General features: G+C 48.5%; 9 protein-coding genes across 9 annotated transcripts; 5 read left to right on the forward strand and 4 right to left on the reverse strand.

Annotated features, from left to right (window-relative positions):
- Positions 1-372: 372 nt before the first annotated feature.
- FSUBG_9295 (DUF1446 domain protein) lies at positions 373-2,518 on the reverse strand (the record flags this gene model as incomplete). Its single annotated transcript, XM_036687792.1, has 6 exons — positions 373-941; positions 995-1,338; positions 1,385-2,025; positions 2,080-2,264; positions 2,312-2,386; positions 2,437-2,518. The coding sequence occupies 6 exons, from the start codon at positions 2,516-2,518 to the stop codon at positions 373-375; spliced, it is 1,896 nt and encodes a 631-aa protein (XP_036535244.1).
- A 545-nt stretch (positions 2,519-3,063) lies between these two features.
- Positions 3,064-4,742, forward strand: FSUBG_9296 (acyl transferase carnitine dehydratase; the record flags this gene model as incomplete). The annotated part of the gene is made up of 3 exons (XM_036687793.1): positions 3,064-4,096; positions 4,151-4,261; positions 4,315-4,742. 3 exons carry the CDS (start codon positions 3,064-3,066, stop codon positions 4,740-4,742), a joined length of 1,572 nt encoding a protein of 523 aa, XP_036535245.1.
- A 560-nt stretch (positions 4,743-5,302) lies between these two features.
- On the forward strand, positions 5,303-6,052 carry FSUBG_9297 (C-4 methyl sterol oxidase; the record flags this gene model as incomplete). Its single annotated transcript, XM_036687794.1, has 1 exon — positions 5,303-6,052. One exon carries the CDS (start codon positions 5,303-5,305, stop codon positions 6,050-6,052), a length of 750 nt encoding a protein of 249 aa, XP_036535246.1.
- A 264-nt stretch (positions 6,053-6,316) lies between these two features.
- Positions 6,317-8,445, reverse strand: FSUBG_9298 (uncharacterized protein; the record flags this gene model as incomplete). Its single annotated transcript, XM_036687795.1, has 4 exons — positions 6,317-6,396; positions 6,475-7,180; positions 7,442-7,881; positions 8,385-8,445. 4 exons carry the CDS (start codon positions 8,443-8,445, stop codon positions 6,317-6,319), a joined length of 1,287 nt encoding a protein of 428 aa, XP_036535247.1.
- Positions 8,446-8,969: 524 nt separating this feature from the next.
- On the forward strand, positions 8,970-10,093 carry FSUBG_9299 (alcohol dehydrogenase; the record flags this gene model as incomplete). Its single annotated transcript, XM_036687796.1, has 2 exons — positions 8,970-9,020; positions 9,077-10,093. 2 exons carry the CDS (start codon positions 8,970-8,972, stop codon positions 10,091-10,093), a joined length of 1,068 nt encoding a protein of 355 aa, XP_036535248.1.
- A 557-nt stretch (positions 10,094-10,650) lies between these two features.
- Positions 10,651-12,548, forward strand: FSUBG_9300 (4-cresol dehydrogenase flavo subunit; the record flags this gene model as incomplete). Its single annotated transcript, XM_036687799.1, has 5 exons — positions 10,651-11,212; positions 11,259-11,291; positions 11,349-11,701; positions 11,749-12,026; positions 12,083-12,548. The coding sequence occupies 5 exons, from the start codon at positions 10,651-10,653 to the stop codon at positions 12,546-12,548; spliced, it is 1,692 nt and encodes a 563-aa protein (XP_036535249.1).
- A 100-nt stretch (positions 12,549-12,648) lies between these two features.
- On the reverse strand, positions 12,649-14,185 carry FSUBG_9301 (acyl dehydrogenase; the record flags this gene model as incomplete). Its single annotated transcript, XM_036687800.1, has 5 exons — positions 12,649-12,782; positions 12,840-13,098; positions 13,148-13,583; positions 13,633-13,796; positions 13,853-14,185. 5 exons carry the CDS (start codon positions 14,183-14,185, stop codon positions 12,649-12,651), a joined length of 1,326 nt encoding a protein of 441 aa, XP_036535250.1.
- Positions 14,186-14,952: 767 nt separating this feature from the next.
- Positions 14,953-16,077, reverse strand: FSUBG_9302 (uncharacterized protein; the record flags this gene model as incomplete). Its single annotated transcript, XM_036687801.1, has 2 exons — positions 14,953-15,392; positions 15,447-16,077. 2 exons carry the CDS (start codon positions 16,075-16,077, stop codon positions 14,953-14,955), a joined length of 1,071 nt encoding a protein of 356 aa, XP_036535251.1.
- A 619-nt stretch (positions 16,078-16,696) lies between these two features.
- On the forward strand, positions 16,697-18,247 carry FSUBG_9303 (succinate dehydrogenase fumarate flavo subunit; the record flags this gene model as incomplete). The annotated part of the gene is made up of 2 exons (XM_036687802.1): positions 16,697-16,751; positions 16,809-18,247. The coding sequence occupies 2 exons, from the start codon at positions 16,697-16,699 to the stop codon at positions 18,245-18,247; spliced, it is 1,494 nt and encodes a 497-aa protein (XP_036535252.1).
- Positions 18,248-18,643: the final 396 nt, after the last annotated feature.

Here is an 18,643-nt window from a genome sequence, read left to right on the forward strand (position 1 = left end):
CGCGGTTGTTCATTTTTCGGAGTTTAGAAGTCAACAGACGAGAATTCCGGGTCATGAGGGGATGGAATAGCCATTTCACGACCTTGTTTTGTGCCTCGGCTCTGTTCGCTAGTGCGCAAAACTCCGAGACTTGCGTGTCATAGCGTACCGAAACTCCGGACGGGTCCACCAAACGAGAAAAGGGAAAACCTGTATGTGAATCTCTATTATTACAGAGAATTTAATGTGTAAGACATCGAGAGTGGCTGAAAAAGTTCATGTGAATAGGTAGATTTGGTGGATAAGAGAAATCTGGAACTGGCACAGTGCAACACCAGTTGAGTTGGAATTTAGAAAGTGTGTAGATTGATAGATAGATAGATTGCTTAGGGTCTAGATGTGACTGCGTTGCAAGATAGAGGCAGGCGCTTCAACAACCTTATCTCTAAAGTAATCAATAAATCCCTTTCCGAACCCATCTAATCTCTTGGAGCTACTGACTCCACGGCCGAGGATACCATAGACGACAAAGTGCACAGCAAAGATCTTGGGAAACTCAACACGCTCGATGGAAAACTCTGGACGCCAGTCCTCTCCCAAAAGCTCTTGCACCTTGGCTCGAGACATATATGAGCGCAGCCAGTCCCACTTGGCCTGCGTATCAACAAACAACCCAAAGTTCAAATTTGCGCCCTTGTCTCCAGAACGGCCCAGGGCGATACTGCCCAATCGCACTTCAAGAACTCCACCATCAAGAGACGTTGGTGATTTGGTGTCATACGATGCCCTTTCTTCCATAATCTCAAACTGAGGAGGAGGCTTAGTCTTGAAAGATTTCGTTGTGCCGGTTCCGTCCACAAAATGGAACTTTTCTTCAAGTTCGGCTTGCTGCCAGAGGGCTGGATAATACGCCAGGTATGGACGAGGCATAGCAGAGCGGAAGTCCAAAGAGCTGTGAAACCCTACATAAAAGTTAGTAACTGTGGCATTATTTCCACTCCTTGGACAACCTTACCTGAGTAATGCTTCAATGAGATGTTTCCAATGGCCATCATAATCGCCTGGAGAGCTTCTGCCTTCGTTGACTGAGCGAAAATGCGGAGATAGACGGTTCCGCTGTTTTGGTTTGCAGGATTCACAGCTGGAACCCCAATCCTCTGAAACTCGAGAAAGTCGAGATGACTGAGCCTCTCTTCACCAAGATGAAAACGAACTTGCTTTTCAAGAAGGGCAAACTTTTGCTCAAATTTGTGACCTGTTGCGTTGAACAAGGCCTGCATTTCGTAGCCTCCTTTGTAAAACAGTGCGAGTTTAGTGGTATCTGGTGGTGGCGCACCGCGAACTCCGTGAACACGAACTCTTTGATCAAGTTAGCGACACTGGTAAGACTCGGGACCTTGCATACCTGTCTTGACCAACTTGGTCCATTTCAATATCTTCCAGGTAGGCCTTAACATCACTGTTGATGTACACATCGCCCTGCAACTCATATACGAGCTGAGACTTGCATGTATCAACAGTGACCATACCGCCAGTACCCTCATGCTTTGTGATGACACAGGAGCCATCTTGCGCAATCTCAGCAATCGGGAAACCCGGGTCAACAAAGTTGTCAAGATCAAAAGCGTCAAAGCCTGCAAAGTTACCACCGGTGACATAGGCTGAGCACTCAATCAAGTGCCCTGCGACTAGGGCACCGGCTAGTTCATCGTAGTTGATGTTGCTCCACGACCACCAGTACCATGCGCAGGCGATGACAGGGCTGGCATCGGAAGCTCGGCCGCATATAATGATGTCGGCGCCCTGTTGAAATGCTTCATATATGGCGTGGGCACCGAGGTAAGCATTAGCAGACACTATTTCCCGAGATTCATCGCCACCTTTGGCAAACATGTAGGTCTCAGGAGTAACAGTAACATGACTATTTAAGGAATCAAGATGAGCCAACGCGTTTTCTCTGTCTTGCGGCATATGTCTGCCGAGCTTGGGAAGCACGTTATCGCCGGAAACGTAGGCTACCTTGAGATCGTAAGCCTTCTCGGCAACCTGGTAGCGCGTTAGTCCACGATGTTGAATAGAAAAGTCTTGGGAAGGTCTTACCAAAGCTGCTACCTTCACAGCAAGACCTTCAGGATTCAGTGCTCCACCATTGATGGCAACTTTAATACGCTTCTCGGCGATGGTATCGATCGAGAGTTCAAGACCTTTCAATGCAGTAGCCTCGTAACCTGGATGTTGTCCTTTCGAATATGCCTCTGCATTATTGGCCATGTTGACCTCTGGTTCTTGTAAGAAACGCAGCCTATCTAGGTTCAGAGACCCCAACGCTTACCAGCAAGGTAGTCGCCAGTGATAAAGTCAACATCACCTAATGTAGCTTGCTTATACATCTCAATGGCAGGATCTCCTATAAAACTAACGGTCAGTAATATCTCGGCTATTGGTGACTTGTCGTACCATGGTAACCGGAACAGTTAGCCACTCGTACAGGCCTGATGCCGAATTCGCCAGCGCGCCATTCTTTGCTAGAATGCATCATGATTCTGTGCCTGTGACTACTTGAGTGAGGAGGTACGGTGTAGTGCGCTGTGTTGTATACAGTATAGCCACCAAGCCCTGCTCCAGGGGATAGGGTTGAGAAGCGTAGAGCATAAGCTATCTTTATATCACCCCGCAATTTCGGATGATGCGACTCTCAAGGCACAAGTACCATAACCGAGACAACCGGCAACCAGTACTCCGTACTTGAATATGTCGGTAATTTGTTCTATTAGTTGCTTGGTGACGTAACTGTCCCTGTGTTACAGTTGGCTGTGTCCCGAAGCCCGCCATCAAAATTCCGGTTCAAGACTCCGGAAGTAGAATCAAGCCCCAGAACTCCGGAGAGACCCGCCAAGCATTGCAAAGACATCATCGACTTGAAAGACAGTGGAAGAAATATTCGGTTCCAGTTAGCCGAGAGGATTACTTAAGTCCCCGGCTGTGACGTGAGATATAGCTTGACCTGCATCAATCTTGAGTTTGTTCTAAACTATCCTTGTACAACCTCAATTCCCAACAATCACCCCCTTACTCACCGACGCCATGTCGACTTACTCTATTTTCACCGAAACTAGTCGAATTTTACATAAAGTTCTCCTTCAGGATCCCAGATTACAACTTCCAGACTCTTTCGTCAAAGCCGCTGAGAAAGTCAAGTTTGTGGGAGAAGACGACCAACCTTTCATCCTCACACCTCTCAAGATTACGGAGTCAAGCGCGGCCCTCAATGCCCTCGTAGCAACAGCTGCAAATGTGGTCGTAGCCGAGCGCTATGGCATCGGCTACCAGAATGTTGAGATCAACACGGACCTTGCAACGCTCTTCCTTGAATCAGTGCTACTACCCACCATTGGCGGCAAGCACTTTACGCAGAACGGTAAGATGCTAGCAGAGCTTGCCAAGATGGACCTCCATCAGATGAGCAAGCCAGTCAGGCGATATGCGACAAATGTTTATCGTACCAAGGATGGAAGATGGTATCATCTGCATGGATCTATGAATGCCGTGCCCACGATGGACATGTTGGGTGTTGAGGACAGTGACGTTAGCACTGAAGAAGCGTTCCAGATCTATACGAAAAAGGTTGCACAATGGGATTCCCAGGATATCGAAAAGGTGGCCAACGAGAAGTACAAGCAAGCTGGTGTGATTTGCTATACGCCCGATGAGTTCTTCGCAAGTGAGCATGGTAAGATCATGTCGGAAGAACCTTTATGGACATCGACTCGAGTGCCAGCACCGAAAAGGACTTGGCCCGAAGCCAAAGACAGCCAGGACTATAGTCCACTCGCCGGTATCAGAGTCTTGGACTTATCTCGTGTTATTGCAGCTCCAGCAGTATCCAAGATCCTCAGTGTTCTAGGCGCCGATGTCCTCCGTGTCTCCTGCAACAGGCTACCCGAGTACTCGGCAACAATGCCGGATCTTCAGACTGGCAAGAGGGACGTTGACCTCGATCTTAAGACACTTGAGGGGCGGGAAACACTTTCTCAGCTTATAAAAGATGCTGATGTTCTTGTTGATGGATACCGTCCTGGTGCCTTGGCAAAGCTGGGTTTCGACTCCAAGTCTTTACGTGAGTTGAGCCCAAGTCTGATCTATATGAGGGAGAATTGTTATGGTTTCAAAGGGCCGTTGTCGTACCGTTCGGGATGGCAGCAAATCAGCGATTGTCTGGTAGGACTGTCATACCTACAGGGCAAATTTCTTGGTCTCGACGAGGCTGTTGTTCCACTTTTTCGTAAGTTGACCGTGTTATTAACTCTCATGTTCCCACTTCTGACATTGCCTCAGCCAACTCGGACTATCAGACTGGATTGGTAGGAGCCGCGGCTGCCATCCAAGCATTATTAGTCCGCACCCAAGAAGACGTCACTTTTGACATCGACATCAGCCTCACGCAGTACAACATCTGGTATTATCGTCTCGGCTCCTACTCCGAGGACCAGCAGAAGGCTCTTAGAAGCCGGGACCTGCACTTCAACCCTCGCCATTACGACGACATGAGTGCGCTCGTTGGAAAGACACATCAGTCGTTGCAGAAGATTCGCCCAGAAATATTTAAGCATCCCAAGTACTTCTGGGACATGAGTGGCAAGGAATACGGATTGGATGAGGACTTCAAAGTGCTGGCACCTGCATTCAAGTTTGAGAAGTCGAGTATTGGTTGGGATGTTCCGACCGGACGAAGAGGGCGGTCGAAGGCTGAGTGGGTATCATAAGCCTGCCTGTCGTTATAGTTGCTGGGAGATCACAGGCGTCCCCTGGAAGCAGTACAGTAGATTGAAAGGCATTCGGGAACGCAACGGCGTTGAGATGCCATGAACTTGTGACTCCGTCGGAGTGGTTATCTATTAAGATATAAGACCCGCGGGCCCCGATCAGCATGCCATGACTCTCATATAGCCGCCTGCCAATTTGAGACTACACAAGTTCTACCGATGATCATTAATGTTATGACCAATAGTCCACCAGTTGTGAAACGGAGCCTCGGACAGGGTCAGGATTATTCATGTGGATCGCCACCTGGACCATGACGCCACTCAATCCAACCGAGGCTCCGTGTGAAGCTGTACAGGTTAGACTTAAAAAGGCAAAGCGAACCCAGAGACTCTTGAGACGACTTCCTTATGAGTACTAGACTTGAAAGATTGCGGGGTATCAAAGCGCCTCTGATTGCTCCTCCTCGATTGAGTTAGTCGTTGAGTAAAGTATATCTACGTCTTTCGACCTCGTGATCCTTGAGCTCAATCATCAATCAACTGCCAAAGCCGAAGTCGAAATGTCTCAGCTCTGGGCCAACGTAGTCACTACCTATGATACCTTCACGATCGAGTTCGTGGGTAGCTGCCTTGTACAGATCATTTTCTGGTGGATTCCGTCAGCCGTTTTTGTTTTCCTTGATCATGTTGCCCCAGACTTTGCGGCGAGACACAAGATACAACCTCCACCAAAGCAACCTAAAGGCTCTGAGATCCTGGACTCTGTCCTGATCTCTTTGAGAAATCAGCTCATAGTCATTGGGCTGCAGCTATCCCTAGCCTTTCTGGCGACACAGCGGAATATGCCATCAACATTCCAGGTCACAGCATCGCTGCCATCTGCAAGCAGCTTCGTAAGCGACTTTGCTATCTGCTTAGTTGCTCGAGAGGTCCTCTTCTACTATTCCCATCGATTATTTCACATACCATACCTTTATCGTCGCATCCACAAAATACATCACAAATTCACAGCACCAGTCGCCTTCGCCTCACAGTATGCCCATCCCATCGAGCATATTGTAGCCAACACGATCCCCATTGTCCTTCCGCCCATACTGCTCAGAACTCACATCTTGACCATGTGGGCGTTTGTCGCTTGGCAGCTTATTGAAACGGCGACTGTTCATAGTGGCTTCGACTTCTTTGGAGGTGCAGCTTATCGTCATGATCGTCATCATGAGCGTTTTGACGTCCACTTTGGAGGAATGCCTTGGCTGGACTGGCTTCACAACACCGACGAACGAAAGAGATTGGAGAAGAAGAATAAGTAATTCTTTCATGACAAAACTATCTCGCCAAGATCAACATCTTGAAAGCGAAGTATCAAGCTATGTATGTTGCCCATATCAGATATCCCTCGAGATCGTTGTGAATGGATATTGCTAGAAGAATGGTGCGGATTGACGCCGCGCTCGAATTGGCTACAAAACAGATTCGCCAGACACCAATACTCGTCTGCATGAAGAAAGAACCCGAGTTTTGTTTGAGATTCATTTCCTTGAACGGAGATATAGTTGTCGGGGGTTGAGAATAAGTTATGATTGGACCAGACTCGAAACCAATTCCTTAGCCCTCGTGTGATAGGCAAGGACCTTGACCTTGGGTCTGGTCCATTCTGGTGATGGTATATGAGATTGTGGAATGCTGGATTGTGTCAGTAAGGTCGTTGTTATTTTATTGTCATGGAACTTACCACTAGCAATAGCAAATAGATTTAATGGGCTTATTGTCTCAAATACTTCCCATCGACTAGTACCGAAGTCTTCACCCATAATCATGGTAATACACTGAGACAACGTGACCTGGCTGCGCCCCAGCGATCTTTCTGCTGCGGCTTGGGTGTACATGAACCATGTCTCGGCATCTGGAGCATCAAAGTGCTCATCCGTAGCCGCGAGGCCAAATTGCAGTTCATTAATTACCATCTGGGGACTCATATCGTAGAATATCACGAACGCAGAGTCAAGAAGGAAGGTATATAAGAGGGTACGGATTAATTCCTCTCGTAATCCGAACGCTGTCCAGTGATCGTGGAGGTTGTGTGGAGTAAGGTATGCTTCCTCACGTGTTCCAGGCATCGCGAAGGGATACAGGCTGCGGGATACGAAGACGATGTCAGGAAACCGTTTCCTGCGAGCTCTGAGTCTCATTTTTGTGTCACCTTCCCAATTCATGAGCAGAAGAATACCATAAGCAGCCTGCAATATGTTAAGGCGCTGGCGAACTTGGCAATCCTGGCCGTCATCGTCTGTTTGAGCAATACTGTCTTCGCTGAAATCCGGGTCCTGGAAGATCCAGTTCTCGACTGTCTCCAGCCACATCATTGCCTGATCATGGTGCTTTCTGTCGGGACTCAAGGAAGCTCCGATCAGTGAGAGAGCCGCAATCAACTTTGGCGACTTTACTGTAGAGTCAAAAGTCGGTCTATGGAAGACGGGCCAGTTTGGATGCCAGGTTTGAAAGAACAAAGTCAGGAATAACTCAATATTTCTTGGAGAAAAGAATCTCGAACAAGACAGTTTTCGGGAATTGTACCATTTGAAATCGGGCGATTGAGATGATGCTTCCAAGACGCCTCTGACAATATATTCACATTTGTTTGACAAGGAGTGTTGTCCTGTCAACCCTTGCTGGGGCTGTGTCCGTTGGCCTATACTTACCCAAGGCGATGTGACCGGCATTCCAGGAATGGCTACTGGTTCAGGAGAGGGCCGGCTACCATATTGTAGGAGGTCAGAGTGAGTCTTTGTGCTGGCGCAGATATTGTCGCAGTTGAATGAATTCGCCAGACCGTGGGACGAAGTAAGTCTGGCAAGAAAGCAGAGACGCATACGGGGAAAGGTCGGCTTTGGTGTCAGCAGCGACAGCGACGGGCTATGATACGAAATTGGCCAATCATCTTGTGGTAGATAAGAGCCAGATTGTGGCATCAGAATTGAGTTGCCATCCGTCTCAGAAGCTGCTTGAGGTTGCACAATTAGGACAGGATGAAATGAGGTGACCGGCGTCGAGTCCGAAACCCAGTCATGTTGTGATAGGAATAGTGGCCCGCGCTGCACTTGCAGGTCCTGTCCTGATAGAACCTGGTGCTTTTGCTGGCCTTTTCCCACTTTCAGTGGAAATATTAAGTCATCCTTCTTTGGTGTTTGGACATAACTGCAATCGTGATTCTGCTTGGCGCAAGCTTTGCAAGGTCGCGATCCCGTGCATCTCCTTTTCAACTTGACGCATCTTTCACAAGAAATTTGCGGTCTTCCTCGCTTCTTCCAGTCCAGAGATGGAGGCGGTAAACCTGATTTGAGGCGTCTGTCACAGGTTCTCCAATGACGAAGGAGTGCATCTCTGATGGCTATGCTTCAGCCATTGAAATCAAAAAAGAACAATCGAGCTTAAACTAACCGGCGATTGAATCCACGACTGCAGTCTTGGCATTGGTAAGACCTTTCATCTGCGTCTGAGCCCTCGTTGCTTTAGTATTAATGCTCTACAACGACCAGGCTGCAACAAGCTTACGCGACAGGTAATGTCGATTAAGGTGGTCTTGACGAAACATTGTTAGTGAGCGCTGCACCCTATCAAACAGCTTGATTTCAAACGGCATACCTGATTTTGTGAACCCGGCAGAGCAAATAGGACAGCAATGCTGGGACTGATTATCAGGCATGGTGTTGACCGAGGTCATCAGGTCGGGCCAGGGAACTTGGGCGGCAGTACCAATTGGAAGAAATAAGCGATGCAAGCTAGCAATCCAATGATAGAGAAGTCACGGGTCACGAAGTCCACAATTGATGGCAGAGACGAGCCTGAACAAACTGGACTGCAGGATTCGATGTGCCCATGCAACTAAAAGCTGGTCAAGATGCACACGTGGAGGCGGGAAATCTGCCACCCCCGCAAGAGAGATCGGCATCCCGCCTCATCCCCACGATCTAAGTTAGTCTAGTGTCTAGATATCGAAACCCCGCAAAAGCACAGCCTTTCGGTTCCCACTGAGAGGCATTTCGGCATTTGTTCGCGGCATCCGGGATTTGGAGGAATAATATCTTCCTGTCATTAATCGCACTTCTTCCACTTGAAATCATCAACGTTCACTATCGCCAACTTTCATCTCAAGCTAGTGACAATTGCCCTTTACATATTACGTGGACTCAAAACAGCCCTAAATTAGCTCTGGCAGCAGCGCAGAATATGGGAGACGTGGCAACTGAAAAGCCTTACCATCGGGTAGCTACCGTGGTAGTAAGTAAAATCGTGATATCAAGTGTTTGGTTCATCAGCGACTAACGATAACAAAGCGCTCAAATGACGGTTTCCAGTTCAAGATCAACTCAGTTCCAATCCCAAAACTCCAGCCATGGGAAGTGCTCGTTAAACTCTCTGCTACTGGCGTCTGCGGCACTGATATGGCCCTTGCAGGTGGTTACCTCGGTCCATGCCGTGAGGTGCTTGGTCATGAGGGCGTGGGCCGCGTTGTGCAAGTTGGCTCTGGAGTAGATCCCGAGGGTGTCAAGATTGGCGATAGAGTTGGTATAGCTTGGGTCAGGGATGTCTGTGGTCGATGTAACTGTTGTCGTCAGCCCGGCGGTGAGGTTCGTTGTCTGGAGCAGCAGAACTCAGGACGGAAGTGGGATGGAACCTTTGCAGAGCACTGCATTGTACCGAGTCGTTATGTATTGACGATACCCGAGTCAAAAGAGCTGCCAGATGAACTGGTTGCACCAACACTGTGCGGTGGCGTTACCGCATATAAAGCACTCAAAGCTTGTGGAGCGACACCGGGAGAATGGGTTGCTATAGTTGGAGCTGGAGGTGGTGTTGGGGGTCTGGGGATTCAGTATGCAAGAGCCATGGGATTCCGCGTTGCGGCTGTGGATATTGGGTCTGCAGAAGAGTCATGCATCAAGATGGGAGCCGACGCATACTTTGATGGAGCATCCCCTGACACGCCGGCTGAACTGAGGAAGCTTACCCCTAATGAAGCTGGAGCCAAGGCCGTTATTGTCACTGCAGGGTCAGGTCGAGCCTACCAGAACGCCCTTGATCTTGTTGCAGTGTTTGGCACTCTAGTCTGCGTTGGCATTCCCCCACCAGATCAAGCGATGAGTCTCCATCCGCTAACTCTCATTGACCGTGGTATCAATCTTCTGGGAACATTAGTGGGAACACGAACAGAAACACTTGAAGCTCTCGAGTTCGTGCGAAGAGGCGTGGTAAAACCTATTGTGGAGTCGGTTAACTTTGACCAGCTCGACGATTTGGTCAATCAATTCTCCAAGACAGCTGGAAAATTAGTTATACAATTCCCATCATAGGGTTTATTCTCTGTTCTTTTGTCGTTTCGAGGTTGTTTTACTAGTGGATCAGAAGATAACATAGACCTTGAATATCAGTTAATTTCATTATGTAAATAGTTAATTAAAATCTTTCATTGCAGCTCTTATAAACGCCACTGCCAGTGCTCTGTAATGATCTGATATGAGAGCAAATTGAGACAAGCGATAAAGGGCAAATCTCTTCGGATCGCCCAAAGAACGTTTAGCACGTTGCATGCATTTCTCTTTTTGAAATAAGTCGTATCCTGAGCAGATCTTTGCCGGTTCACGCCAAAGGATACATGAAAGTTCGGCATCAGGACGGGGACATATGCACATGTCGGACAATTCCCCACCTCCGCCTCGATGCTGTGTAACCTAATGTCGGCCGAACGGGAAAATACCCACCACTGTCCCAACCAAGTACCAAGGTTCACGCATACCAAATGCGCGGCTACTTGTTACGGGGATTTCTATTTAAGGCCTGCTCGAATAGTAATTGGGTTTACTTACTCTAAGTTTGCCAATTTTTCACATAGTATACCATCACCATCAGAATGACTACTGTCAATCCTCTTGTTCTGCCTCCTGGCATTGCACCATCTGTTTTCCAACAATTCATTTCAGAAGTCACTGAAGTTACAACCGCTGAAAATGTTGTCATCATTTCCAAGCCTAGCCAGCTGGACAAGCAGGACTACCGCGACCCCAGCAAGATGCATGACATGTTTGACATAACCTCGAAGCAGCATTTTGTCTCCTCGGCAGTCATCACTCCCCGCGACGTAGGCGAGGTTCAAGCAATCGTCAAGCTGTGCAATAAGTTTGAGATTCCGCTTTGGCCATTCTCCATTGGCCGAAATGTTGGGTACGGCGGTGCGGCTCCCCGTGTACCCGGCTCGATTGGCCTTGATCTTGGCAAACATATGAACAAGATCTTGAAGGTTGATGTTGATGGTGCATATGCTCTGGTTGAACCCGGAGTTACATATGCAGATCTTCATCAGTACCTAGTGGACAATAACCTTCGTGACAAGCTGTGGATTGATGTTCCTGATCTTGGCGGCGGATCCGTGCTTGGAAATACTACAGAGAGGGGAGTTGGCTACACTCCGTATGGTAAGTCATCTTATCGTTATACCGACCAAGCATTGACGCCCTGTAGGTGATCACTTCATGATGCACTGCGGCATGGAAGGTAAGAGCTCTGATACAGCTACCTCATTGCAGGATGCCTATGACTAACTCCCCAAAGTTGTACTTCCCGACGGCACACTAGTCCGTACGGGAATGGGTGCTTTGCCAAACCCAGATGCAGATCCAAACGCCCCTCCACACGAGCAAGAGCCCAACTCGGCATGGCAACTGTTCAATTACGGTTTTGGTCCCTACAATGACGGCATCTTCACTCAGTCCTCTCTTGGTATCGTTGTCAAGATGGGTATCTGGCTCATGGTAAACCCTGGCGGGTATCAGTCATATTTAATCACTATTCCTAAAGATGAGGATCTTCATCAGGCCATTGAGATCATTCGACCACTGCGGACTTCAATGGTGCTCCAAAATGTCCCCACTGTTAGACATGTACTTTTGGATGCAGCTGTCATGGTATGGGCCCAGCTTAACCACTTGAGCCCGGCTGACAACAACTGCAGGGATCTCGAGACAAGTACACGACTTCGAAAAAACCGCTTAATGATAAGGAACTCGATGAGATCGCGGAGAAGCTCAACCTAGGCCGCTGGAATTTCTATGGGGCGCTTTACGGCCCTGAGCCCATCCGGAAGGTTATGTGGGAAGTTGTCAAGGGTGCTTTCTCGGCCATCCCCGGGGCTAAGTTTTATTTCCCAGAGGATATGCCTGACAATGTTGTCTTGCAGACTAGAGATCTTACCCTGCAGGGAATTCCCACCATGACTGAGCTTGAATGGGTGTAAGTTCTGCATCTCTCCCGACATCAAACTTGACGTATTAACCGCATTTCAACAGCAACTGGCTGCCCAATGGAGCTCACCTGTTCTTTTCCCCCATCGCCAAAGTCACGGGCGACGACGCGGTCGCTCAGTATGCCTTAACCCGCAAGCGTTGCGAGGAAGCTGGTTTCGACTTCATCGGAACATTTGTCGTCGGAATGAGGGAGATGCATCACATAGTGTGTCTTGTTTTTGACCGTCTTGATCCGGACTCATGCCGTCGAGCGCACGCCCTCATCAGTCAGTTAATCGATGACGGAGCGAAGAAGGGCTGGGGTGAGTATCGCACTCATTTGGCATTGATGGATCAGATTGCGCAGACTTACAATTTCAACAATAATGCGCAGATGCATCTCAATACGACAATCAAAAATGCATTAGACCCCAAGGGAATTTTGGCGCCTGGGAAGAATGGAATATGGCCAAGCGGCTATAACGCAAAGGACTTTGCTGTAAGTCCACAGCGCTTTACAAAGCTGTAGCAGGGTAATAGTATAGATTCTTAAGATAAGGAGTGAGATTGAATAGAACAGTCTTGGTTTTGATAAATGCTTTCCAACCATACTTGACCTCTTCTCATGCTTACATCTTGGCTTGGGCTGGCTCCTTGGCTAGCTGTGCACGGAACTGCTTAGTCAATTGCCTAATCGCCAAATCCAACAGGACATCCTCGCTTCCACCAGGAATCCTGGCCCCAGGAACTTCTCGATATATCTCTATATCGTCGTGTCAGTTCTCTGTCTCAGAATCAAAACATCTACTGGATAACTTACTCTCGGCAATCTCTCCCTTGCCCGTACGCGTATAACCGTTGCCTCCGAACAATAGAACAGCACATCTCGCACACTCGTCAAGAACAATGCCAGCGTTGGCCTTGCACAGAGCGGTCAAGCCACCGAGCTCTTGGTCTGCCGTTTCCTTGGGCATCTTGGAGAGCTGGTATGCAAACGATTCTACCCAGGCCCATTGCGACTCCAGGATTGCACCACATTTAGCTAGTCGGTGACGTACCACGGGCTGTTCCATGAGAGTCTTGACAATGTTAGCTGTCAATCATATCTACTCCATATTCTGAACCGACCTTGTTGAAAGCCTTGCGCTGAAGACAATATGCAAAGGCGCTGCTCAAGGCGACTCGAGCCTGACGGGTGACACCAACAGAGATGAACATACGCTCGTGGTTAAAGTTATGCATGATATACTTCATCCCGTCGTTCTCACGCCCTATCAGGTTTTCCCGTGGAACTCTCACATCATCAAGTTCAATAAAGGAGGTTCCGGCCACAATCTGCCCTGCAACTTTAAGTCGTCTCCTGGTCACGCCAGGATAGTCCTTGAGCGGGACTAAGATTAAAGAAATGCCTTTTCCTCCAGAGTTCTCCCCACCAGTTCGGACTGCCATGCTAGCGTAGTCAGCCATCATTCCATTGGTAATCCACTTTTTGGACCCGTTAATGATATATTCGTTGCCACTCAGAGTAGCCGTCGTGGTGATGTTCGCGACGTCAGAGCCAGCACTAGAGATGGGATTAGTAAAGCTCTCATTGAGTGACATCTTGAACCCACTCTGGCTCCGTAATAGCAATACAGATTCTCTTTCGCCCGAGTAGGAGATCTGGGAGAAACCTTTCTTGTAGCTGAGGCTCTGCATAATGCAACAGAGGGGGGATACCAAAAGCAACGCCAGTGGTGATGGAGCCAGGTGGCCCAGCAAGGCCAGAGCGGCTCATCTAGTGTCCAATACAGTCAGCATCATGAGGAATAATGCACTCGAGTGGCGTCAAACCTCATCTGCATATATCATTGTATGCAAAGTGTCCCATTCCTCCACAGGTACCTGGCCGGGCATGTGGGTTATGCCTAGCTTTCGTAGCCATTCTACAGGTAAAGGCGCTGGCAAAGACGGCAGGATAAAGTTACCCTTTGCAAAGACCTCGAATAAGTTAGATGGCACCTCCTCTGCTGTTTCCCAGTCCAGGGCATGCTTGTTAAGGTTCTCATCAACGAATTCGCGACAAGCAGCCTGGAATCTGCGATGCGACGCGTTGAAGTACGGCGACGGGGCGCCTCTAAGCCACGGAGGGTCTGCGAAGGGGACTTGGTGAACGGCAGGTCGCATTTTGGAGGTGGTTTGGAGATAGCAAGAGTTTTACAACACTTAGGTTAAGATATATTTGAAGAATTGCACGCTTGTATATATAAACAGTATTTCAAGGCGTCCAACGCCAGTGGCAGTGGCGGGGTTTTCCTATTGAGGAAACTTCCTCGGCATAACTGTCTGGACTACCCCAAGCCAGCCGAGGCTGATTTTCGAATTTTCCCACCCACTCAAATGTCTCATTCCGGGTCCGATCGACATGACATGGACGCGCCGAACGTTACAGCTACTGAGAGCCATTTCAACTAATCGCGGGCATTAAGAAGCCATTTATTTCACCCCCGTCGTATGCGAGAGTTGATTTCTTCAGCAGCGACACGTATCTGCGACTTGTAGACACCTTGACAGCTGCGAGTGAATGCGTCTGTGGCAGCGTCTTGATGTTGACGTATATTCTTGTCCCAGCTTGGGCATGCCGCTCGCATACCATCTGTATGCTATGTTCCACTTCCGCCACTGCCGTCGTGAGCGTCCGATTATTGTCTATCTTCAATCGACCTATCATAAATATCAATATCCTTATAGTTTAAATGGCGTTTCAGCATTTGTCAGTGTCTCCAATCCAATAAACAGTGGAGGTTCGCTGATACCCGCTGGACGCTGACTCAATAATACGTTCTTAGTAAAAGGCATCTTGTGGCCCCAGTTAAAGGCCAGTGCATTGTAAGCTGGCTCTAACACTGCTGAAGTTAGCGCGATAGTTAATATTCTCAATGATAGTATAGGCACTAACTTGGATTCATTGTGTCAGGAATAGTGCCATTACACAGCCACTTAGGAACGGGTTTCGCTTTTGAATCCAGTGCAGTATGTAGCTCGAGGGCCGCCTTGACACGCGCACCAACGTCTGTGGATCTCCACACGTCCATACCTTGGATACGCAGCGTCTCGGCAATGTGGGAGATGGATGAGATGCCAAAGCTGGTGTGTGCAAAATCTCGGCAGGTCTCCTGCGTGATGCCACTAATTGGGAAGGCTTTTTGATTGTACCAGTACTTGATAATCTCCGCGGTGGTATTGATCCCACCACGGCCTTGCACGGGATACTCCCCATCAGAGGTCAGGTAGATGTACGCGGGAACCCGGCTGGAGAACAACCCCAAGGACTTTTCGTACAGAGCTGCATCTTCAAGGAAGACGGCAGCCCCTATGGTAGACTCAATCATCACTACAAGCGTCAGCAGATCCGCTAGTGACAGTAATACAGAAGAAGTGGACCTACCTAGTTCCCAGTTTCCATTCTTCCGCGGAGCACCATCCTCGATGAGGGGGATGTAGGCGTGCCGTAGCATGTCAGAGAACGTGCTGATACTCTTCTTGGACCAGTGTTTATAGCTCGAGCGCATGATTTCACCTGCACGTACCCAATTAGCGGCCGACCAGGCCGCCTGCAGTGGTGCGTTGCTGTTGTTGTGGCCTTGGATCGTGCTGGACCAGGCATCCATATAATGGATGGATTTCTTAGCATAGTGCTTGTCCTTCGTAATCCACCATGCCAATGCGTTGATATATGCCGCCATGGAATCCTCGCGCTCTTGATAACACCCAATGTTGGGCGTTGATGTCGGTCCGCACTCAACCGTCTTATATGGCTCAGCCGTTCGCGTAGGTGAGATATACGACATGTTGAGCATGGAATCTAATGCATCCGTCCAAGGATTCGTCCTAGCCGCGATCCTCTTTGAAATGTAGTCGAGCTGCGGTCCGGAAACGAAAACTCCCGGATGAACCCATGCCTTGGGTGCCTTAGTTGGAATGGGAGAATAAGGTGTCGCGTTACTATTACTTGCCGCGTATACAGATTTAAGGGCAAAGGAAGATTCTAAGCCAAGCACTAGGAATTGGAGCTTCATCTTGCTAGTGAAGATAGTAATAATTTAGATTGGTAGGTAAACGTATAACGCTGCTGCTAACTACACATAGCTCTGTTAGCTATTTTATACCGCATTTGTGTTAATAGTGCCTAAGGCACTAACCTTACAGTTTCCACCAATAACAATTCAGTAAAATTCGAGATTTCCCACTAATTAGCTAGCCCGCTTTGTTCTTCTTACTTAAAGTGCTGCTATAACCTTTTAAGTATAAGGACAATAGCTAATTCCGCACGCGGAACTATGCGTCTCGGTCTTTACTCTAGCCTTTTTAGATAAGGTATAGATAGACAAGCAAGGCAGACTCGACTTAGCTTTTGCTTAATTAAGCTGGAAATAGCCTAGTACGTTAACCTAGCCTTATTATTTGGAACTGCCATACTTAGTTGTTGTGGATTAATTGATCAAATAATGATAATATGGAAGAGTCGATTCGTGGGACATTGGCTTGTCTGGGATATTCGCTTATCAATCACGTTACGCCATCTGCGGTATAATCAAAACACACCGTTACAAAAGGACCGTCCGCTCCACAATAATTTCTGACGCATCTCTTTTTGCTGCAGCGGCTAATCTACTTCAGGAAGATCGAGTCATCGCAATGTGGTCACGCGCACTCACTCCTGGAGGAGTCCGCGAGCATCTGAAGCTTGTATGTAAGAGCCTCAATTTTCTAATAATACCGCGACCAAGAAGTGTTCCAAGAGACATAGACCACCAACACCCTGAAGCCGAGTCCTCTAAGCTTTTCAGACTCGAGTATATCAGCATGTACGACCTTGTCGTAGTTGGTCATGGCATTGCCGGCCTCGCCGCTGCAGTATCAGCTGCAGAATTCTCGCCCTCGGCGCAGATAGCCGTGCTAGAGCATGCACCAGAGCATGCGAGCGGTGGAAACTCACGCTGGAGCCCTGCCAACATGCGAATGCCATCTGTCAATGAGGTATTACCAGGCTTCGTGGACGACATGGTGGCTGCAAGCGGAAGTGGTGGCGACCGCGCGTATTTCGAAAGGCTGGCCAGCCAGGCCCCTGAAGCCCTCCAATGGCTCGAAAAGCAGGGGGTGCAGTTTCACGCCATGGACTATTTCTTGAAATCTTGGCCTAACAGGATCCAGCCTATTGGCAAAGGTGCTGCGATTGTCGAAGCCCTCAAGCAATCAGCCAAATCGAAGGGTGTCCAACTGGTGTATAATTGCCGTGCCCAGCGACTTCATCTTGGCCGAGGACAGGCCATGATTGAGGCAGCTGATGGGCGACGAATAATTGCCCGGTCTGTTGTGCTCGCCAGTGGTGGGTTTCAAGGCAGTCCAGACATGCTGCGTACTCATCTTGGTCCTGGTGCGGAGACATTGAGACCGATATCACCTGGGACGGCCTGGAACACCGGCGACGGCATCCAGATGGCGCTGGCCAACGGAGCCAAGGCCTCTGGCGATTGGAACGGAATGCACAGCGAAGTAATCGACCCACGGAGCAGTCAGCCAGCGCCACTGGTCCTCAATTACCCGTACGGGGTTGTGGTGAATCAGGACGGAAAGCGGTTCGTAGATGAAGGTGCTGGACTCGTGCATGACACGTGGGAGCATCTTTCCAGAACCATACATTTTGACACACCGGGCCGCTTAGCCTGGGCAATTTGTGATTCCAGATTTTTTAAATTGGAGGATCATGAGGCAGCTATCCGCTCCGATATGCCGCCGGTGACAGCGGACACGATTCCTGGTCTGGCGGTACAGATGGGGATGCCGGAACAAGCGCTTCTGAACACAATCTCAAACTACAATGCAGCCTGTAACGCAAACATGTCTGGCTTTACCGCGGGCCGGCTTGATAATCTCGCCACTACCTCAGGCTTGCAACCATCGAAATCGAACTGGGCTAGGCCGCTCGACGCTCCGCCGTATACCGCATTCCCCTTAGCCGCGGCCATTGTCTACACTTTCGGCGGCATTGCGACTGATGTGGAAGCGCGCGTTCTTGGCCAGAGAGGCATCATTCCTAATCTATATGCTGCAGGTGAGATTACTGGCCATTTCTACGAGAAGGCTCCAAATGCAGTGGCCGTTATGCGGGCACTCGTCTTTGGACGTATTGCTGGCCTCCATGCCATAAGCTCCCATCAGACAGAGAGAAGTGTACCGTTGGGTTAGTAGGGTCAGTAGGGTCAGTAGGGTTAAAGGGTTAGGTATTGGTTATTTAAGCTATTCTGCTTATATTATTTTACAGTAGTAGTTTTTAAGTTATGAGAAATAAAATAGAATACTTTAATAGTAATATATACTAGTCTATGCCTGTAAAGAGGTGTTATGACTATAGTAGTTACGTTACGTATTACCTATAAATTTTCTTACTAATTATCAGGAACTAATAACTCCTATCTTAGCCTATAACTAAAGTACTAATTAAACACAGACTAAGGATTTACTATTACAGTCTAGGACTAAACCCTAAACATCTTAGTCTTTAAACCTTAATATACTAATATATTATTTAGCTAGTATATAAAAATAATTATTTAGTATTAAATAGAACTTAGCTTACTAGCT

The sequence above is a fragment of the Fusarium subglutinans genome (genome assembly GCF_013396075.1).
Source record: "Fusarium subglutinans strain NRRL 66333 chromosome Unknown NRRL66333_c0000140, whole genome shotgun sequence".
Taxonomy (NCBI): Eukaryota; Fungi; Ascomycota; class Sordariomycetes; order Hypocreales; family Nectriaceae; genus Fusarium; species Fusarium subglutinans.